At 41.8% G+C, this 22,320-nt stretch overlaps 1 protein-coding gene across 1 annotated transcript in view; it reads left to right on the forward strand.

Moving 5' to 3' along the window:
* The window catches only part of FLT1 (fms related receptor tyrosine kinase 1), a 132,357-nt gene extending 110,424 nt beyond the window's left edge, over window positions 1–21,933 (forward strand). The window contains exons 18-30 of the mRNA XM_078766147.1: window positions 954–1,058; window positions 2,210–2,323; window positions 2,436–2,524; window positions 2,726–2,936; window positions 4,514–4,608; window positions 7,042–7,164; window positions 7,972–8,083; window positions 9,994–10,093; window positions 13,326–13,431; window positions 14,563–14,705; window positions 16,310–16,403; window positions 19,189–19,274; window positions 20,683–21,933. Of these exons, the coding sequence (XP_078622273.1) occupies window positions 954–1,058; window positions 2,210–2,323; window positions 2,436–2,524; window positions 2,726–2,936; window positions 4,514–4,608; window positions 7,042–7,164; window positions 7,972–8,083; window positions 9,994–10,093; window positions 13,326–13,431; window positions 14,563–14,705; window positions 16,310–16,403; window positions 19,189–19,274; window positions 20,683–20,902 (1,598 nt within the window). The 3' untranslated portion in view covers window positions 20,903–21,933. The remainder of the gene's footprint in view (window positions 1–953; window positions 1,059–2,209; window positions 2,324–2,435; window positions 2,525–2,725; window positions 2,937–4,513; window positions 4,609–7,041; window positions 7,165–7,971; window positions 8,084–9,993; window positions 10,094–13,325; window positions 13,432–14,562; window positions 14,706–16,309; window positions 16,404–19,188; window positions 19,275–20,682) is intronic.
* The last annotated feature ends 387 nt before the right edge of the window (window positions 21,934–22,320 follow it).

A 22,320-nucleotide genomic window follows, 5' to 3' on the forward strand; every position in this document is an offset into this window, starting at 1 on the left:
ACAGCCTTTAAATTACAACTACCATGCTGGTAACCCAAGCAGAGCCGGACGAGGCAAGCCCCGCCCTCAATGGACCTAATAGGAAAAAGGCTATGCCCCCGGAGTGGTGCGATTGGATAGCGGGGGGAGGGGTGGAGAAAGAGCCGGCAAGCCATGCCCCTGAGTGACATGATTGGCCCAGAGGACGTGGGCCAAGCATGAGGCGATGTTTGGAAGGAGATTCATGATTGGCGTGTTTATTTGTTCCTGTCTACCGCTCCCCATCCTGTCTACCGCTCCCCTTATTATATGTTTTATGTGTCTGTTTCACGAGCCTCGATCCTGTATACAAAAAAAAACATTGGGAACATACACAAGCATTTTGGGCAGGAAGCCGCAGTGCGAAGGACTGTGGTGGAAATCCTAAAGAGATGTTAGCCAGCTTAGATGTTAAGACCCATCAACGAACTGTGTGCAAAAGGTTAAATCAACGAATCGTGGGCCTATAACAATGTAAAGAAACTAACTTGATCACTTTATTTGGTATTTTTATTTTTTACTGGCCCTCATCCTATACTCAAGCCTGGTGTTGGCTTAGCGGTTAGGGTGCCAGCTTGGGATCCGAGGATCCTGAGTTCGAATCCTGGTCGATTGCTGAATTAATGCCAGGAGGGTTGACTATGACGACCTCGGAAGGATGACAGGCAAATTGAGTACCAGCTTGCTGGGATGAATGATCACGGTGTGTACCCAGATTTAGAATAGGTACACCGTATCCCTGTGCATCGTAAGAGGCGACCAAGGGTTGGCGTCAGGAAGGGCATCCGGCCATAAAAACATTGCCTCAAACAGGGAACCATGATTGTCATGGGGCCCGCAAGGCTAACCCCCGCTCTCGCGGGGAAAATGGCCTTAAAACGATCATTCATTCATATTCATTCCTCATCCTATACTCGATTGATATTTTCACGCAGGTAAAACACTTGGCCGTGGTGCCTTTGGGCGAGTGATGGAAGCTTCAGCCTTTGGAATCGACAAGTCCTCCACATGCAAGACTGTTGCAGTGAAAATGCTGAAAGGTATTTGCTTCACTCTCAAACTCTCATGGCCATAGAAAGACCACATCTCATTAACAAACTTTCCTTTATCCTTTTGCCCACTATGATTATCTCACATCCTTTGCTCTCAAAATATCAATCATTCTTTGTGATTTGTTTTTGCTGAACTGAACTATTTCATTGGTGTTTTTGACCTTCCCTTGTGTAGCCCTTCTGCGTCTGGTTGTCCAGGGCGTAGCTTTATTAGCCCGTCCCCCGCACAAAGGGACACGGTATTTTGCAATAATGTGTGTGCGAGTGCGCGTGCGTGCGTGTGTGCGAGGATGCGTGCGTGCGTGTGTGCGAGCATCCGGACCATAACTTATTTTTACCATTTGAGTTTTTGACATCAATTTTCAAGCATAGCTTTATTATGAGACTATGAAGAAGACAAATTAATAATTTGACCATTAGGTCAAAGGTCAACGTCACATAAAATTATCAATTTTCATCCAATTGACCTGAAATTAAAATAATTTGCAAATCGCGTCACCGAATGGTTCACCAATCAAATGCTGGAAGCCGATTGGTTTTTGTTTTTAATCAAAAGGTCAAAGGTCAGCATCACATAAAATCATCAATTTTCATCCAATTGACCTGAAATTAAAATAATTTGCATACTGAATTGGTTCACCAATTAAAAGCTGGAAGCTGGTTGTTGTTGTTTTTTGTTTGTTTGTTTTTTTAGATCAAAATGTCAAGGTTGCATAAAATCATCAATTTTGATCAGATTGAAATTTGAGCAGGGTGTGCATTTTGGGCCACTGAAGCCTATTGCTTTTGATGTCAAAAGGTGAAGGTCGCCAAAAATCCTCAATTTTTTTGTATTTTATTTAGTGGAGCTATCGTGTGTGTGTGTGTGTGTGTGTGTGTGTGTGTGTGTGTGTGTGTGTGTGTGTGTTGGTCTGGAGAACATAATTGAATAATAAAATGTATAATTAAAAAAGAAAAGCAACTACAGCTGTTTTCGTCAATATTATTTTGAGTATAAAGCGGACGAGCTTTGCATTTTGAGACACTTTCTAGTTTTACATTTGTGTTCTGTGCCGATACCGGAGATGTATTCGCCATTGCGATTGATGCATTTGCCTAATTAGTACACGAACAATTGGATTGCACACTCTTGCACTTAGAGGGGGCCACGAGCAGCGAATATCGTGCCCTCATGTCAGAACTCAAGATCCTGATACACATCGGTCACCATTTGAACGTAGTCAACCTCCTTGGAGCTTGCACCAAGCCTGGAGGTATGTCGATGGGGTCACGAAATCAATGAGCCACAAAACGCGACAAATTGGCACGTTGGTTTGTGATTGAAGGGTGAGCACCATTTCCTAAAGTCCACAAATGCCTTTGCAGGGCCTCTCATGGTGATTGTGGAATATTGTAAGCATGGAAACCTGTCTAACTATCTGCGCAGCAAGCGTGAAGACTTTTACACCTGCAAGGTAACATCATCTATTCTGTTCCATCAAATATTCTGTTCCATCAAATATTCTGAAGTCGATGCCTTTGCCTTTTTTTTTTTTTTTTTTTTTTTTTTGATGTCTGTGTACTCGATGTTTTGTTGTGTCGCATGGGATGTGTCTTTTTGACGTGAATGGGTTTTGTTGAATTGGAGGTCCTTGTGGTCTTGTGAAAATGTGCAGGACAAAGCGGAGGTCGCCAAGGTGAGACCGATAAATGAGCACGTGCACGCCCAGGAGGTTGATGTTGAGGACGATGAAGAGCAGACTAAGAGGAGAAAAAGGAAGAAAAAGGATGATAAGAAACGCCTAGGCAGTGTGGACAGCTCGGAAAGCTCAACGAGTTCTGGATTTGCGGAGGAGCACTGGCTGAGTGAGGCAGAAGATGAAGAAGGTGAGGGCCTGGTGAATGAGGATGGTGTGATTAACATCCTTTTTGCAATGAAACACTTTTAATGAAACGTGTCGTTATGTTTGGTGTGCGATGAATGTTTATATTATTCGTAGATATTTACCTTGTGCTGGGATTTAATTTCATTTTGAGCTTCTACTGGAGCTCTTTAAAGTTCCAACCCTAGAGTTTGCCTTGAATTTACATGACACTGCTAAAGAGGAGAAAAGTGGTGAAGCTTGATCGAAATACGTGAAAACTTGGGAAGAGAGCTCCAAAGGATTCGAGAAATCAATATGGGAATATCCTTGTGTTTTGCTCTGGAAAGCTAGTCTTCATGTAGGCCTATCTGCATCGGCGGACAGGTACAATGGATGGAATCAACAGTACATTGATCGACGTTTGTTAACAACTGTGGGAAGCAAGGAGCTGTCGTTTCAGGCATTATCCCTTCGTCGGAGTTTGCTTCTCTTTTGCTCTGAAGTAGGATTATCACCTGAAGTGTCGGCCTCTCACTTCCCACGGCGGTTAGCGCACTCTGATCAACGTTCTGTTGATTCCATCGATTGTTTTGCTACGGATGAAAATCTTTAGCTCTATAATGTTTTTTTTTTAGGTTCAAGCCTGAAATTGTCATCTATTTAGTCTTATTCGCATTTGGGAGCAAAAGTAAAATTTGTTTTTTAATGCGCTATAATCATTTGTAGTTTTTGCAGTTCGAGAGATATCTCAAACACAAAGGTACTGACTGCATTAAATAAATTAGGATTGCAAAGGTATTTTTACTCGAATACATTAATGTTTTGAAACTGTTATTAATTCATAAAAGATCAAAGAAGAAATTTCTGTCAAAGTTTGAACGTTTGAGTCCCTATAATTGGAGGAAAATCTATAGAAGAGCAGAACCTTGAGAGATACACTACATGGCCAAAAGTATGCGGACACTCCCTTCTAACTAACTTCCTATACTCTCGTGGCCAACATGTGGCTCCCAACGGAATCCTTTCATCTCCTCGCCCCGCTAAGGCTGGATTGCCCCAAGGCAGTGTTCTGGGAAATGAGTGGATTTTGAGAGTTCAATGGGATGGGGTTGTTGGTGGACTTTGTTCGCCCTGCAGATACCTGGGGGAGGAGGAGGGACAATGCACGGAAAGAGCAGAGGATGCAAGACCAGTAAGGGAGTGGGAGAAGACAGGGAGACAATCGATCAGTCTCCGATGGCTTTGACTGTATACAAAAAAGTGGAATTTGTCAGGGTACCAGAACACAATGGCCTTCTACATTTTCAAAAGATGAAATGGAGTCCTTTACGTCTATCAGCTAATACTGGTAGACTTAAAGGACTCCATTGACAGGACACCTCAATTTAATGTCCCTCAGAACGATGGCACACTCATTGCAAAGCCATACTGCAAAGTTTAAAGAGGACAGGTTATATAGTCAGGAATGTAAGGTAAACACAGGAGGTCTCAATTTCTGATCGACATTTTTTGATTGGCAACCATTTCTGGCAGACATTTTAACTTGTGACGTCACAAACAAGTCATGTGTCAACCCTTTGACCTTCTTGCTCATCTTAGATGAAGATCCTGATAAGAAGCTTCTCACGATGGAGGACCTCATATGCTACAGCTTCCAAGTGGCCAAAGGAATGGCATTCCTTGCCTCAAGGAAGGTAAAAATCCTAAATAAATCGAAATGTTTTGAGTAAAATGTACAGTATTGTTTTACAAAACTTCATATTTAAACAGGTGTTAAAAAACAAGAGATGCTTCATATTGTGATCGGCATGATCAAGTACCAGAAGTTGGCTACAGATCTCCTCTTCGTAAATGATCACAGTCGTGGACAGCTGTTTTGTTGTAGAGCTCCTAAGCACGAGCCCCGTGTAGAAGTTTCCATTGAAGCAGGAATTTTACCAATTGAATTTTCAAGCATTTGATCACACACAAAATCTTCATTTATTATTATTTTTTTTTTCATGTAGTTTCAAGGCTCGTGGAGGAACTACAACATAGGTAACAGATAACAGAGCAACAACAACAAAAAAACAGAAAGAGAGTGGGACACACCAACAGCAGGATTGAGGGACAAAATAGGAGACTTTGAGAAATATGGGATGTGGGGAAGAATTAGGGCAAGGGGAAACATGGGATGAAGAAGATGGATACATCTGCAAACTGAGGTGGAATATAAAAAACTGGAAACCCAGAAAGAAAAAGGAGAATGAGGCACGTGGCATTCGAGTAGCGAAAGAATCTGTATACCCACTATCTGAGGCCTTGCAAGTAGGCCAGACACTCACTGGGACACGAATTTGACAATACGCCACAACAAGGTACAGTAAAACATGGAAAACTGTATGAAAACACAACCAACTAGAATGTCGCTCGGTAGAGCTCATACCTCCACCAGGCTGAACAGTTTACATTTTGGATTCCACTCATAGGCCGGATCTGGATTCGGACCTGAACCAAAAGGTCCTGAACGTTTTCGTGGCTGAGAACCAACCTTGGACAGGTTATCACTCTGGTGCAGTAGTTTGTAACATAGGGCAGCATTGAGATCAGCAGAATCGGCTTGTTCTTGTCGCCGAACCAACTCGTCCACCTAGTTTTGTCATAAGTCTTCCACAACTTTTTGAAATATCGTGTTATATATCGTTTTTGGCCCTTTGTTATATTGTTGTATATTGTAGATATATTGTATATTGTAGATATACAATATATATAATATATACAATATATATGTATATTGTAGATATATTGTAGATATATTGTTATATATGAGGCCCTTTCATTTTGGTTTTGGCCCTTTGCCCCTTTTTTTTTGGCCCTTTTGGCCCTAAAGAATGACTTTAAAATTTTTTTTTAAATCCTCATATCCGGATCCGTATTCGGATCTTCATCAAAATCGAATTGATTTGTCCTTATAACACACCCAACCTGTCCACCGGGTTTTGTCCGAATTCGTTGACAACTTTTTGAGATATCCTGTTCACAAATAAATAGACAGGGGGTGAAAACATCTTCGGTGGCGGAGGTAACAACACAGGGATTAAATGATAACAGTCGTAATATATTTTGTACGGAAAACTTAGCTTTGCTGAACTGAAAGGAGGCACTGCACAGGCCAACGTCCACATCGCTCAAGGCCGGAACAGAAAGTCAATTTATATTATTTATTTTCCCAAATTGACAGCTCGATCATTGACACATTGCCTTTTGCACATACGTGGAGCATGAGAGGGATCCGTTTCAACTCGACTGCTCCGGCTCGAGCAAACGTTTGCCAAACGTTGAAACGTTCACGATGCTGGATTTGTACGTAGGCCTGAGAGATTAACTTTCGCTCACAATCACAGTCTCCGAAGTCGTAACCCGCTGTAATTCACACATCTTGGCCGGTTGTGCATTTGAGACAAAATGCTTTGGCAAATTGCCGAGTCTTTTGCCAAAAGTTATTGCATGATATCCCCCCAGAGCACCATTTTAATTTGGGCCTAATCTTCAAAAAAAAAAGAAGAAAAAAAAGGAAATCTATACTTGCAACAAGTGAACTCGGAGAATTGAATTTATTTGCTTAACGCTTTGATTGCTTCGGCCCTGAGGTACGTTTCCGTTCCAAATTCCCAAATGTTAAGAAAAGGCTCTAAATTGTATTAAATGTACAGCTTCGAGTACATTCCAGTCACGTTGCCATTCGATTGGAAGCACAGCTGTTCAACTTTCTTCTGTTGTTTTGTCTTGATGTGCTTGTCTCTCATCATTATGGTGCTATGGATAATAAAATGGTCTTCCATCCATCAGGCTTTTTAACCGATTTTTTTTTTTCCCATTTATTTCTTGTTGTCTTCAGGTGACAAATAGCATGACGTTATTTACTGTTTGAGATGAAAGTCCCAGCTTAGAATCCATATCCAAAGATCTGCTACATGTGTGAAGTTCATGTTAAAAACAAAAAGCTCTTAAATATCAATACGTCTCTTCACATTCTTCTCCTGACGTTTTGCTCATAAAAACAACTTGTTAATGCATGAATCCAGTGGTTTCCCATGGAGTTTATTTTTGACCCCTAGTGATGTAACGGTGTATGTGTGTCCACCCAGTGCATCCACAGAGACTTGGCAGCCCGGAACATCCTGCTGGCGGAGAACAACGTCGTGAAGATCTGCGACTTTGGCCTGGCCAGGGATATTTACAAAGACCCCGACTACGTCAGGAAAGGAGACGTGAGTGGCTCGTTCATCGCTGGGGGTATCGGGTGTCGTGCATGTCCATAATGGTGGATGTTCACATTCCGAATACGAAATTCTTGGCAACGGCTCCAACTGAAACGGGCTTGGGGGAATTTGTTTCTCGCTCCAAATGTCGAGGAGGATTTCGCTACCTGGAAAAAGCTTTCAGGTCAGGTTAGGAAATGAGATGTTTTGACTCTGGTTTGCTCAACTGGTACAAAAACAAAATGTCGTGTACGATCTCCATGGGGCTTTACTCGGTGGGAAAATCAAAGTTTAACTTCAGGCAAAGAGACAAATTATGTAGCAATGGTTGTAAAGTTCCTAAACCCAAAGGCGAAATACAAAACACATGGCAAGTTGTCATTTTTCCCATGCATTTGAGAGGTGAGTACAAACCACATGGAAAGCACGAAAAGTTTCCATTGATTTGAGGAGAGAAGAGAAAGTACAGATTAAAACAAGAATCGTCACTGAGCAATGCAGAGCCTCGCTGGGGCATATTGATTATAGTAGATCTGCAAATGAGTGATGTATATTAAAGTAGATCTGCCTGCCGACTCACGCTTGACGAAACATAAATTGCAATGGCCTCTCTTGTTTCTTCAGGAATGTCAAAGCTAAAAACTCGTGAGTTCATCTTGGGTCAATGGTTAAATGATTCACTCCAAAGTTTCTTCAAGATTGGAGTGGAAACTCTTCTAGCTCGTACAGCTGTCAAGTGGGACATCGTTGCATGCATGAAATAACCTTGCCAGGAAGAGTACGCATTTTTGCTTCACCGCCCCTCCTCTCTTTCAGGCGCGGCTGCCTCTGAAGTGGATGGCTCCAGAATGCATATTCGACAAGGTTTACACGACACAATGCGACGTCTGGTCGTTCGGCGTCCTGCTCTGGGAGATTTTCTCGTTGGGTAAGCGGAATTCCCGTGCAGGGTCAGCTTTGCGAGTGACTAAATGCCAGAGGTCAAACCTCACCGGTGTCCGCTGCTAGGTATAGGACTCTCATCAAGAGGCATATATGTGTGCGTCTTATGGCCTTGCAATCCTGTAGCTGTGCCACGAAGGTGGATTTTGGAGTTTCTTCCATGGGATAAACTTTAAAAAGATGAAGTTCAGTCCAAAGTGGTTGTGGTGATATCATAAGCACCTCAGCTAAAATGGCAGTGCACACGTTCTGTTGATGCGTTGCGATTGGAGGTCACACAGTCGACTGGGGCATATAGCCACGTTTCTCAAACTATGATGCTATAGGAAAGATTCCATTTGGGAATGCTAAACTAATTCAAACAGCACCATTTACCTGCATGTGCTACACATCTATCACCTCCGTCGTACGTTCTCCCAGCCGTTCGGTTACCTACCTACCCCGCTTGAGTGACGGAGCTCCGCTGTTGCACAAACAAGGTAGAGTGCCAAGGAAGTCGTTCATTACTCTGTAGTTTGAGGCCCTAAAGGCTTTGTGTGTTTTCAGGGAATTCAAACAAATAAATTATCCAAATGCTTTACGTTCTTAAAGATGGATTTTAATGGTTCCCTAGTTTTTAATCATTTTCCTTACCTTACCCGAGTCCATTTTTTAAAATGTAGGCCAAGTCCATTTTCCTGTCGTTTCAATTACTCAATTCACTTCGATTGTGTTTTGATGAATCATTGTATCATCGGTCAAAACTCTTCTATTTTAAAAACTCACCCTATGGGCATGGCTTCAATTGGGAGGCCCAAATGAAAAGGCAAAATATCAGAAATTGAAGGCTTTTTTTTATTTTAAACGATTCATATAAACATCCGTTGAATCATATCACACGCAAATCATCAAAATCTAAACAGTACATGGCGCCCATTTTGAAAAAAGATTGAATTCTGCAAAACGGAAGTGGTCGCGACACGTCTTTCTCAGTCGCACGTTTATGTGTGAAGAGTGCACGCCGAATCTGTAACATGGAAGCAGCCGCTGCACCTGTTTCTCAGCCGCTTTGCACACGCTGCCGTGTTACTTCGGAGCCACACGTTTATATAGGAAGAGTTCGTCAGGAGTCGATCGACTCTCTCCTGGTACGTAGAATTTCAACAAAAGCCACATCACTGTTCATATCGGAAAATATTATTCCATCCTGTTTGGAAAAACTGGAAAATTTGGAAAAATTGGAAAAACAATATAGCCTATTTTACTCCAGGGGGTCCTAGGATTACCCACCCAAAATATCGTTGCGATCGGTTCAGCCGTTTTTGCGGTACCTTCGAACGGACGGACGGACGGACATTTGGTGAATTATAGTAAGATGGTTGTCAATGGCATTGTCAATACAGCGTTGTTGGAGAGCCTGTTTACCTTATTGATGAAATAACACCTGTTTGCAAACTGAATACCACGTTTTGATGATTCAATTGTTTTAAACCAATTACAAACCTCGTTTATTTATTTAATCTGCCATAATCATAACTTCATATATTCTCATTGGGTTAGCCTGGGCACCTGGCTTAACGGTCTTCCAATGGATGGTGCACACCTTGATGCCTCTCCCTGCATGCGAAACACCAGGATGGTAGTTTATAGTTAGGTCTGGATTCAAACCCAGGCTAGACATCTCCAGAGGTGAGCGTACCTCGAAGCTATCCCACCAGCCTTCAGCAGTTGATCAAAACACCGATTTGCATATTTATCTTCTTCACCCAAACTTCACCAACCGACCTGAGCCCCTGGTTTGTAAAGCACTTTCTAGCTGCGTTGAAGTTTTTTTTTTTTTGGTGTTTTTGTTGAACTTTTATGACTATTTTGTTTTTAACCTTGACCTGACATGATTGCTAACTCTGTACTTTCCAGGAGCTTCGCCGTATCCAGGTGTCCAGATCGATGAAGAGTTTTGTCACAGATTGAAGGAAGGCATTCGCATGAAACCGCCCGAGTATGCCAGCCCTGCCATGTATGTCTCTCTTGACGCCTCCGCACCTTCCGTCCCTAACTTTAGTATTCCTTCTATCTCCAACTTTAATCTTTCTGATAATAATTACATCAATTCCGGTTTGCTCCAAGTGTGTCGAATCCTCATCTGCTCCTTTGATTCATCGAAATCAAAGCCAAGTTTTATTTTTTTAAAGAACCAAAATGCATCATATTTTTCTGTTATATTTTCGTCCCCTGTGTTGCTGTTCAGGTTTTCGTCAAAATTTTCTGAATTAAATCGTACCTTGTTGATTATATTGTGGAATTCGTTTTTGTGTACCCAGGCCTACTTACTCCAAGGATTGCTGACAGCAAAATCTTCTCACTGACGTTATTTGTTGCTCACCCCCCCCCCCCCCCCCTCCAAATTTGTACTTTCTACCTCCAACGTTATTCTATTCCCCCTCCTCACTTCAAAAAATATATATAAACGAACCAAAAAACTCCGATCTCATTCTACCTTCTACTTGTACTTCCTGTACCTCTTTCTTTACCTCTCCCTTTTCTCAACATCTCAAAATAGAATCATCTCAAAAAGTGCTTCTTCCTTTAAAAACGTAAAACAGTACAGTATATCAAAATGCTTCACCTTTATTATTTTTCCGTCATGAGTACCCCACGTTTTTCTTCATCACGATCAATTCCACTTCTTCTTCACAAGATATATTTTGCAAACCTATCTCATCATCTCACCTAAGCAGTTGGTCCATCAACCCTCCTCACTTTTGCTAAAGCATGACCTTTCTCCATGACTTATTTATTCAACAAAAATTCCTTCCAACCATCCCATGATCTTTATCTCAGAATGTTAAATTTGGGAATCTTGAGAAGTCCAATTTGCAGAGGTTTGTGTGCAACAATCAAATCCCCTTCATGTTCTTTTACGATGTAAAATCCCTCAATGTCAGTACCCTCTCCCACATCTCCAACACGCCTGGGTCTTTCCAGCCACACCCCTTCTATGTCTCCCTCTCTTCAGCACCCCTCCACTTCATGTCTCCTCTTTATGTATTCTCCCTCACCCCAGCCCCTCAAAGCTTCATCCTCATCTCAGCCCCTCAAATCTTCCCCTTCATCCCAGCTTCTTCTTTATCCTGGACCTTCCCAGTGACTCCAATGTAATGAATCGATCTGTGAACTTTCCAACCTGGATTCCTCCCAATGACAAATCCTCCCCTCTGGCCTTGGTGATCACAAAGTTCCATGCGATTTTCTCCTGCTCTTCGTCTGCTCCAATTGGTTTATCTGATAATATCGTTGTGAGAGTCAACATCTCTCTGACTATTCTCAGAGAGCTGCGTCAACGATGGCGAGTCTGGCAGTTCACTCAAGCAGATTGGCAGGGATTGCAAGCAGCCATCTCTCTTCAGGACTGGTCTCCAATATCTACTGCCCCTGATGTTAACTCAGCCTGGGAATTCCTCCATAGAAACCTGTTCTCTCTCTCATTCCATCTCATCTTCAATTATCCTATTCTTCCTGCACATGGGACACTCAATCCTATGGTGAAGCAGTTGCTCTGAAATAACTTGCCTTCTCTTCCTGGAAAGCAATCCAGACCGAATGCAATCTAAGATCATCCCAAAAATCATACTAGTGTGTGTCCACTCTCAGGAGAGCCAGAAAACAACATCTGTCCAACCTCGAGATTATACTTTCAAACTTGTCTCCCTACTCTAAAACCTGGTGACTCTTTAAGTCCGTCTCCGGAGTATGTTCTCTCCTCCATCCCTTCCCTCACTACAAATGGCACCACAGCTGACTCCGCTTGTGAGAAGGCCGAATACCTCATTTCTGTGGTTGCTTCCAAATCTAGTGTCCCCAACCCCTCACTCTCAGTACTCGTCATTCCCCGTCACACCCAACTGTTCATGGATTCTGTGTGTTTTACACCTGACAAGGTAGAGAAGTTTCTGACAATCCTCTACTCTTACTCTGCAACTGGACCAGACGGCATCAGCTCATGTGTTCTAAAAACCTGCTCTGCTGCTCTTCTAAAAACCTGCTCTGGTTTAGGTTTCTGCAAGGCACACACAATCCACCATCAACCCCTTCCTGCTGAAACACCCATAAATCCAAGATCACTGCTCACTGCCACTCACTCATTCCTCTTCTTTCCCACCTGTGGAAAGAACTTCCACATTCTCTTCAATTTCATTCTTCACTCCAGATCTTCAAGACTGCTGTTCATCACCATCTCAGATCATCCCCCCAAAACCATTAGCTTTTCTCCCCCTGGTAACACCCTTCAAAATGTCCATTTTCCTCTTGAGAGTTTGCTTCTGTATCCATCTTGTCCACCCTGTGTGTAGTTCCCTACCCCTCATCCTCACCACATACATTATTTGTCCAAGTCTCCATCTTTTTTTTTTCCTTCAACCATGCTTTTGGTGTCTCACCCTCTCTACTGTTGCTTTTCTTCTGTTGCATCCTGAAGGTACCTTCATAATCCCATTGTATCAAAAGGCCCACCCACGAAAGGCTAAATTGGTCTATTTTGTACCTGCAGTACAGTCGGACCAGCTATTCGCGGATTGCGTGGATTCGGCGTATTCCGCGTATTCGCGGGTGATAAAATGCGACCTATTTCTCTATTCGCGGAAAAGTGTTCCGCGAATTCGCTGGTGTTTTACTATTCACGGCCGAGTTCAGTGAAATCGCGGTTTGTTTTTTTCCTATTCATGGCCGTGTTCTGCGAATTCGCGATTTTTCAGGGGCATTGAAACAATGCCTAGGTTTACATTCGTGGGATTTTCATCGACCTTTGCGAATTATCGTCGACATTCTCTGGATTTGCCTCACCATTCGCGGATTTTACCTCGCCATTCACGTTTTGGTCCTCTCTGTTCGATTTTCGTGACTCGGGAACCTATCCCCCCTTTTTCCATTGAAACGATGCCCCGCTATTCACAGTTTGGCTATTCACGGATTTCCCAGGAACGCATCCCCCACAAATAGCGGGGTCCCACAGAACTGCGTTTTGCAATTTGATTACCATCGATATTCCCTAATGCTTGATCTGCCATTGATCTTGGATGAGTTGAAAATTATCAAGGTTTGAAAACTTGTGTGAACGACGTTCATATGTATTAGTGCACTACTCTCTACCCTAACCCTTCGACCTAATTCCGACCTTGACATTTGATCTACAGATCACCCTTTTCTCATGCTTCCTGCCCGCTTCTGCCACCACCCCCTTCCATCCTACACAGCTACGAAATCATGCTGGAGTGCTGGTTTGGCAATCCGCAAGATAGGCCAACTTTTGCTGTGTTGGTGGACAGGCTGGGAGACCTTCTGGAGGCCAACGTGCAGGAGGTATGGTGTCTTCAATTGATTGAGCCTTTATTGATGTAAACCAAACTGCTACGAATGTTTTGTTTTCGTCACACCATGAAGGGCCAACACCCGGCCTGTGACCCAGTGTTGCCGAACCATTTTAATACCGCTGCTGACGAAGTCACAGGAGGCTTTACATTTTCGGGTTGTCTGTCCGGCTGTCCATGGCAGGTCTTCGTTACAGTGACAACTTAAAGAACGGCTGAAGGGATCTAAGTCAAACTTGGTACAAGTATGTATAATGATGTAAATATAAACTGATTGGATTATGGGGTCAAGAGGTTAAAGATAAGAGGCTAAAAATTCTGTTACCACACAAACTTGTGAACAAGTGATGGGATTCTGAAGAAACTTGATACAAGTATATATTATGATGCAAAGATGAAGTGATTAGATTTTAGCATCAAAAGATCAGAGGTCATGTCAGGTAAAAACGTTGGTATTGAGGTAGGGATTTGAAACAAACCAAGTACATGTACCATGATACATATGTGTAGATTAGATATTGAGGTCAAATAGTCTTGAGGTTTTAGGTCAAGACTTTATGCAAGCGGAGGCAAATCGATCGACTTTGCGACATCAAACTTTGTCTACTTATATATTCACTTGCGCAAATCCCAAAGATGTGACCGAGTGACCCTGCTATGAGTAAAATAGAAACCAAAACATCAGCACAAGCTGACGATTCTAGAGCATCGTCGAAGCAAACACCACGAACGTCCTGCTGTTCGCCAATTACAACGGAGATGTCATAGATGAACACAACACAGACAAACCAAACCGATGGCTGTGTTTGTTCAGGTGCGTGGAACTTCGATCTCTCATTTTTCACTTTCCGGTGTTCGTCCGGCGTGTATTGAAGGATGGGAAGAGGACTGTCCGTCGTGACATTTGTGAAATGATATGAAAACATTCCGCCCCATTAACTTGAAGTTGGAGTCAGCCAGTTTAGACATTGCAGCTCACCGTTGGGAGGTCTGTTGTCGAAATGTGAGCACGTACCCATAAGTGGTCTTCCTTTTGCATACCACCTCCAGCCTATCCTGGATTAAGCTAAATTGGAAAATTCAAAACACCCCAAGAAATAAAACCACCTGGTTATGTTGGCAGGACGGGAAGGATTACATCCCACTGAACACATCTACAGTCCTGGACGATGATTCCGGAACCTCATTTCCTACCTCGCCTGCCTCGTACCTTGGTGAAGACCCGCATGACCCCAAGTTCAACTACGACAACACTGCGGGAATCAGGTACAGGCCGTTCATACACGCGATGGAACTTTTAAGCGTGGTCACGTGGATCAACGGTGACCCGAGGCACCCCGGCGATCTTTGAAGGACATGATGACTGATAATTGTCTGCAAAATGTACAACATTCTAAGGAATCCATCTATGAGCAGCAGAAAATTGCAAATGTACGATCGTGTATGTCATGTGTTACACCCGTACCGTAACATGCGTAACTAACGTCTATTACCGACGTTGTAACTATTGCTAAATGGATTATCCAAGCATCTTTGTGTATCCTAATAATGCTTGCTGATCTATCTACCTAACAACTGATAATACCCGAAGGGGTCGTCTTTGTGACGTGCTACTAATTGCTACGTCACGTAGCTCATGAGCAATCGCCTCACGATGCCTGGAAGGAATTTGGAAGGTGCAGGAGGAAAATAAAAATCCAATCGTTTCTATTTTATTCCAGCACAGTCGTTCGGGCCGCGCCCGTTTGCCTATTGGGCCGCAGGTGCAGCACCTGTAGTCTGACGTCCAAATAGGTCGACGTAACAGCAGTCCTTAAGGTGCCAAGTTGAACCTTCCAAGTGCAATGAATTCCAAGATTGTGCAAGACAAAATCCGCTCGTGCTTTGGAATTCATATCAATCGATTTCCGTCCACAAAAATGGAGTTCTGCAGTCGTAAAATGATATTCCCAACCTCGTTAGGCATCAAATAGCCCTCGATGGATGTCACCCGTCTCTCCAGCAATTGGCTACGATTCGGCTTCCTGCAAATGATATTCCGAACTTTTCTCCTCTGCCCAATCTCATCCATGTCTGTAAGCAGTGGTCCTGGTGATTGCTCTTTGTCAGATTAAATGCAAAAGGAATGCCCAATCTCCATTCTGATCTATCACCAAGATTGGTGAACCCTCCGTACCTCATTAACCCAATTTGTGTATTCATCATCAGCACGTATAAACAACACTTGGCTGTCATTTCGCAGGATTCCTGGGATCGTCGTCATCCTTGACGCAGATTCTTTGGTTCGGGTCAAAATTATTACTACCTTGTGAGGTTGGCCGGGTAATTTTTGTCCCAAGTCTTTCACGAACCGGTTGGCCATGCCTGCTGTTCAAATCGAGCCATCTATGGCAGGAATTTGTAATTTGTTCAGGGTGCCGGTAATAACTCGCCGACTCTTTGCCAAAATCTTTTTAAATTAATTTCCACCAGTAAATGTTTAGATGTCAGTGTTGTAACAATCTGATTCAAATTCCTTTTTTTTTTTTAAGGACAACATGAGGGTCCTCAGTTATTTTATTTATTTTAATCTGATCTCTTCATGACCAGCTTCCTGTTTATTTTTTCCCCCCTTTCATGTCTGTAGCAAACATCATCTGCCTTTCCAAATGTAGTTTGTCTGCTCTAAACATTTTCACTTGTTTGAATGTTTTTGCAACTGCGGTATCTTCCTCCACATATTCGTGATTTGGGTTCTGATGCTTAAGATTCCGATTTGCCCACTTCCCCTGCAGGAGTAACATTCTTGTCTCATGTCGCACACACAGCTGTGGAACGTTTTGCCCTATTCCATCTCGGTTACACCGATGATCGCGTGACATGTTCTGCAGGTATTGCAACATTGGGAAAGCAGCGCTTCGGCCCGTAAGTGTCAAGACGTTCGACGAGGTTCCCTTCGAACCGAGCACTCCAGCATCATGTGAGGTGAGTGAAGGAAAATCAAAAAAGTTAAAACTTTTTGAAACGATGTTGCCGAAAATCAAGAAGGTAAAAACTTTTTGAAACGATGTTGCCGAAAATCAAAAAGGTAAAAACTTTTTGAAACGATGTTGCCGAAAATCAAGAAGGTTAAAAACTTTTTGAAACAATGTTGCTGAAAATCAAAAAGGTAAAAACTTTTTGAAACAATGTTACCGAAAATCAAAAAGGTAAAAACTTTTTGAAACAATGTTGCCGAAAATCAAAAAGGTAAAAACTTTTTGAAACAATGTTGCCGAAAATCAAAAAGGTAAAAACTTTTTGAAACAATGTTACCGAAAATCAAAAAGGTAAAAACTTTTTGAAACAATGTTGCCGAAAATCAAAAAGGTAAGAACTTTTTGAAACAATGTTGCCAAAAATCAAAGTTAAAAACTTTTTGAAGCAATGTTGCTGAAAATCAAAAAGGTAAAAACTTTTTGAAGCAATGTTGCTGAAAATCAAAAAGGTAAAAACTTTTTGAAACAATGTTGCCGAAAATCAGGACGGTAAAATTTTTTTGAAACAATGTTGCTGAAAATCAAAAAATAAAAACTTTTTGAAACAATGTTGCCGAAAATCAGGACGGTAAAAAATTTTTGAAACAATGTTGCTGAAAATCAAAAAATAAAAACTTTTTGAAACAATGTTGCCGAAAATCAGGACGGCAAAAATTTTTTGAAACAATGTTGCTGAAAATCAAAAAATAAAAACTTTTTGAAACAATGTTGCCGAAAACCAAAAAGGTAAAAACTTTTTGAAACAATGTTGCCAAAAATAAAAACTTTTTGAAACAATGTTGCCGAAAACCAAAAAGGTAAAAACTTTTTGAAACAATGTTGCCAAAAATAAAAAAATAAAAACTTTTTGAAACAATGTTGCCGAAAACCAAAAAGGTAAAAACTTTTGGAAACAATGTTGCCAAAAATAAAAAAATAACTTTTTGAAACAATGTTGCCGAAAATCAAAAAATAAAAACTTTTTGAAACAATGTTGCCGAAAATCAAAAAGGTAAAAACTTTTTGAAACAATGTTGCCGAAAATCAGAAAATAAAAACTTTTTGAAACAATGTTGCCGAAAACCAAAAAGGTAAAAACTTTTGGAAACAATGTTGCCAAAAATAAAAAAATAACTTTTTGAAACAATGTTGCCGAAAATCAAAAAATAAAAACTTTTTGAAACAATGTTGCCGAAAATCAAAAAGGTAAAAACTTTTTGAAACAATGTTGCCGAAAACCAAAAAGGTAAAAACTTTTGGAAACAATGTTGCCAAAAATAAAAAAATAACTTTTTGAAACAATGTTGCCGAAAATCAAAAAATAAAAACTTTTTGAAACAATGTTGCCGAAAATCAAAAAGGTAAAAACTTTTTGAATCAATGTTGCCGAAAATCAAAAAATAAAAACTTTTTGAAACAATGTTGCCGAAAATCAAAAAGGTAAAAACTTTTTGAAACAATGTTGCCGAAAATCAAAAAATAAAAACTTTTTGAAACAATGTTGCCGAAAACCAAAAAGGTAAAAACTTTTGGAAACAATGTTGCCAAAAATAAAAAAATAACTTTTTGAAACAATGTTGCTGAAAATAAAAAAATAAAAACTTTTTGAAACAATGTTGCCGAAAACCAAAAAGGTAAAAACTTTTGGAAACAATGTTGCCAAAAATAAAAAAATAACTTTTTGAAACAATGTTGCCGAAAATCAAAAAATAAAAACTTTTTGAAACAATGTTGCCGAAAATCAAAAAGGTAAAAACTTTTTGAAACAATGTTGCCGAAAATCAAAAAATAAAAACTTTTTGAAACAATGTTGCCGAAAATCAAAAAGGTAAAAACTTTTTGAAACAATGTTGCCGAAAATCAAAAAATGAAAACTTTTTGAAACAATGTTGCCAAATCATTGATTTAAGAAATATAATTTTTTAATCACGAGAGCGAAGTCGATGCCACAGCATCACATACCCCCATACTTCCCATCTAGATCAAAGTTGAATGATGGCAAAAAAGTTTCACCAGGAATGACCCAATATAAAATTCGAATTTTTTTTTCCTGGAGGGGCATGAACCAGGGATGGGGGGGGGGGGGGGGGGTTAAATCCAAAAACAGTCGCATATTTCATGCATCCCCCAATGTTGATTTCATGTACAAAGTTTCATTTGAAAATGTTTAAAACCTTCCCGTCATTGCGTTTTTTTGTCTTTTGACGCACGGGCAGGCCCAAAAATGATGCTGCTCTATTTCATTATGTGATCATCAAACTACCAAGTTTGGGGGAATTTCTGCACCACCGTTTGAGATAGCATGACGAATGCACAGACTGACGGAGCAGATTACAATATTAGTTACAGGTGCAATGAGATCGATCACGTTATGTTATCTTTTTTTTTTTTTAAAGCATGCGGATAACAAAGGTGCAAAAACCTTTTCGCTAAATAAATGAAGTAATCGTTTGTCTCTGACTCAAACATCAAACATTCGATTTTGATTGTAAGAATACCAAGGTGAAATGTCAAACTGGGTCTCAAAGTAATCGATGAACGACAAGGATCGAGAAGGGAGTAATTTTACATCCAAACCATTTGAGGGCGGTGACGAGTGTCAGACTTTTGGGGGGAGGACAGAGGAGATTGTGGGGGGGTGGGGGGGTGGGGGTTCAAAGTTCACTGAAGTGCTCAGCACACCCTCCCTATAATTGTTACACATTATTAATTTCCTCTTCTTAACTTGAACCCAACGTTGTGCTGGCGTACAGGAAAATCAGACGGACAGCGGCATGATCCTGGCATCTGAGGAATTAAAGAAGTTGGAGGCCAGGCCAAAATCTCTCATTGCCTTTGGGTAAGTTGTCCTCATTATGAACAGCAATGTAATGTTGAATAATGAGGCCAAATTCACTGGTGAACAGTCAGAAAACATTAAAGCCAAAAGTTCTGATCAAACTGTACTCCATTGGAAACCACTTGAAAACTCTTACTGTGCGAATGATATTTAAACCCAGAGTTCAAGAAATGCTGAAGTTGAGAATCGGTGCAAATATTACTCCCTGACCTCCACCTGTAAGAGGTGGGGAGATATGTGTAAGAACCTGACACCACATCCCTTTATCCCACCTGTGTGCTTTCAGCACCTCCTCCCACCTGCCACACCTTGTGGCTCTCTCAAAATAATGTTTTATGTCCGGTTTATTTGAGTGTTAGGTCCACGATATTCTTTCTGCTTTTAACTCTGCCTCATTTGATGGTCTTCAAAGACAAGTTTGTGGATCCCTGTTCAGAGAGATTGTGCAATTAAGGGGTCAACACCTCGGTGATCTGAATGGCCGTTTAATCAGGCACTCATGATCCAGAGATGTGTTTCTACACTCTTTTCCTCAAGAGAGAGCACGGAGAAGGTGAGGGAGAGTGAGCCCTCTCCTTTTCCTCTTCTGAGAGCCCCCTTCTCTGCTGTTCTACCTCTTCTCCCCTCCCAACCCTCTCCTCCTGCCTCTTCCCCCCATAAAGAGAGAGGATGGAGAAAAGCAGCTCTTATTTCCTCCTCTAGTCTCCTCTCCCCCCAAGATGGAGGAGGGAAGAGAGGGATAGAAAAATGTTCTCACCTCCCTTCCCACAATCTATCTATCTATTTCTTCTCTTCTCTCCTCTCTCCTCTCTTCTCTCCTCTCTTCTCTCTCTCTCTCTCTCTCTCTCTCTCTCTCTCTCTCTCTCTCTCTCTCTCTCTCTCTATCATCATCATCACCCCTTTCCCTCTGCAGATACGAGTAAAGAAGGAAGAGAACTTCTCAACTTCTCCCCTTCCTCCTCGTCTGTCATCTGTGGGGAAGGGCGAGATGGGCGAAGGGCAGCATCTCCACCCAATCCTCGTCTCTCAAGAAGTGGAGTAAAGGGAAGAAGGAGAGCGATATGAAGGAGTAGAACCTCAAAGCCCACCCCAATCTTATCACTCCCCCCGCTCCTCTATAAGAGGGATGTGTATATATATATATATATATATAGAGAGAGAGATAGAGACAGACAGACAGAATGTGAATGTGGTGAGATTAGTCCTTCCCCTCCCTCCAGTTGCACTAGAGAGATGGTTGTCCCTTTCCTCTCACGACAGAGCTGCCCCTCCTCACTCCATTCCATTCTCTCCAGGAAAGGAGAGTGTGAGAGAGAAAGATGGGAAGGGAGCATGAGTGTGTGTGTGTATATATATATATATATATATATATATACAGTCATTTTGTTTCTCTCTCGTCCTCCCCAAGCCGAAGCTTGAAAGGATGCAGTAAAAGCAAGGAGTCACTATGGTCCGAGTCTGCAGCCACCCACCAGTCATCCTATAGTCCAGACATGGCCCGCCATACATGCCCCTTTCTCGAGGAAGACGCAGCCAGTCTCTTGGGTCAAACCAACCTGGATTATTATGCCGACTTGCCCCCGCCAGATTATTCCATTGCCGTGCGTTACACAGCATCACCCGTGTGATTCCTCCAGGCAGCGGAGAGGTGGAGGAAGACAAAACAAGACATCTGAATCCAAAACTTTCTGGACTACTTTTGGAGGATTTTTCCCCCTTCACAAAGATTTCCCTTTAAATGTAGATTTTTATACTTTTTGCATTTTGACTACTATTACTACTACTACTACTACTACTACTACTACTACTACTACTACATCATTGTTTAAAAGCAAACAAGTATTTATTACGTATGTGTATAACTTGGGTTTGATAGAGTATGCCGTCAACCTTTTTGGCCGACCAATCAGACGGTCCCTTGTGACGCAACAAAAACGTCAAAGATCTGCACCTGGGGTTTCCATCTTCTCGAAGGTAAGCACAGATTGGAGCACGTCCGGCCACAGTGAACCAAAAAGCGCTCGGACACACTTCGACACCGCCTGCTCTTTCACGACAATCAACGGCACAGTATTATATACAATAGTACTGCAATACCACTGTTTATGTACCGAAGTATAACTTTTTAGTGTTATGTAATCGCACCTTAGTTTAGAACGGTTACAGAAGCATTCCAGCTTAATATCGTCGTGGAACGTTACTAATTTCAAAGTTTATAACTTATTACATATTTCAACATGAATCCACTGCATTTATGGCACTTAGTTAATGGTCAGGGCCTTTAACATGTACTTACATACCAATGAGGGGCACCATATATGTACTGTACGTATAACATTTACCCTGCCCTTCAATAGCAAAACAGCAGGTTCAGGAAACATCTGGGTTTGATGATAAAAAATAAAATAAAACAAAACATTTTGACTGCATCGACATGATACGTTAGCGCGCTTGCTGGTCGGGCCTAATTTATGAATCTGTTTTGATGTGTTGCTCTTCAGTTCTCACTTTGGCTCAGTTCAAGTAGGACTTTTAAAATGCATATCAAGTGCACAGGGGATGGATGAATGCATCACATTATCAAGTGGTTTTTTTTGTTTTTTTTTACCTCCACCACCCCACACAAATGAATAAAATAATTCCGTTTTTTCAAGCCAAATGACCAACATATTGTTAGTCGCCAGACCGGTCTGGTTCCCCGGTTCCCCGGCCAGTCTGAGCATCGTCCGTCGCACAAAGCCCTTCATTTCCTGGAACACCTGAACTCCTTTCCACCTGCAAGGCCTTCACCCGCAGGTTCATACACGACCGCTCTCTCCTCCGAGCTGGCTCTCCTGCCTCACACCTTGCTCAGCTTGATGCCATGGAAACCAAGGCATTTAAGATTAATGGAATCGCCCATGCTGAGGCTAAGGCTGTGGGTCTATCACTTCGCCATCGCAGACATGTCGGTGGTCTCTGTCTTCTTCTGCCTCCCTTGTGGTCTTCAACCCGTTGCTCTTTCCGTGTTTTGTCCCCACCTCCCCCAACCCACAGGTTTCTGCAG

This window comes from Myxine glutinosa, chromosome 12, assembly GCF_964187855.1.
Source record: "Myxine glutinosa chromosome 12, kmMyxGlut1.1, whole genome shotgun sequence".
Lineage (NCBI taxonomy): Eukaryota > Metazoa > Chordata > Myxini > Myxiniformes > Myxinidae > Myxine > Myxine glutinosa.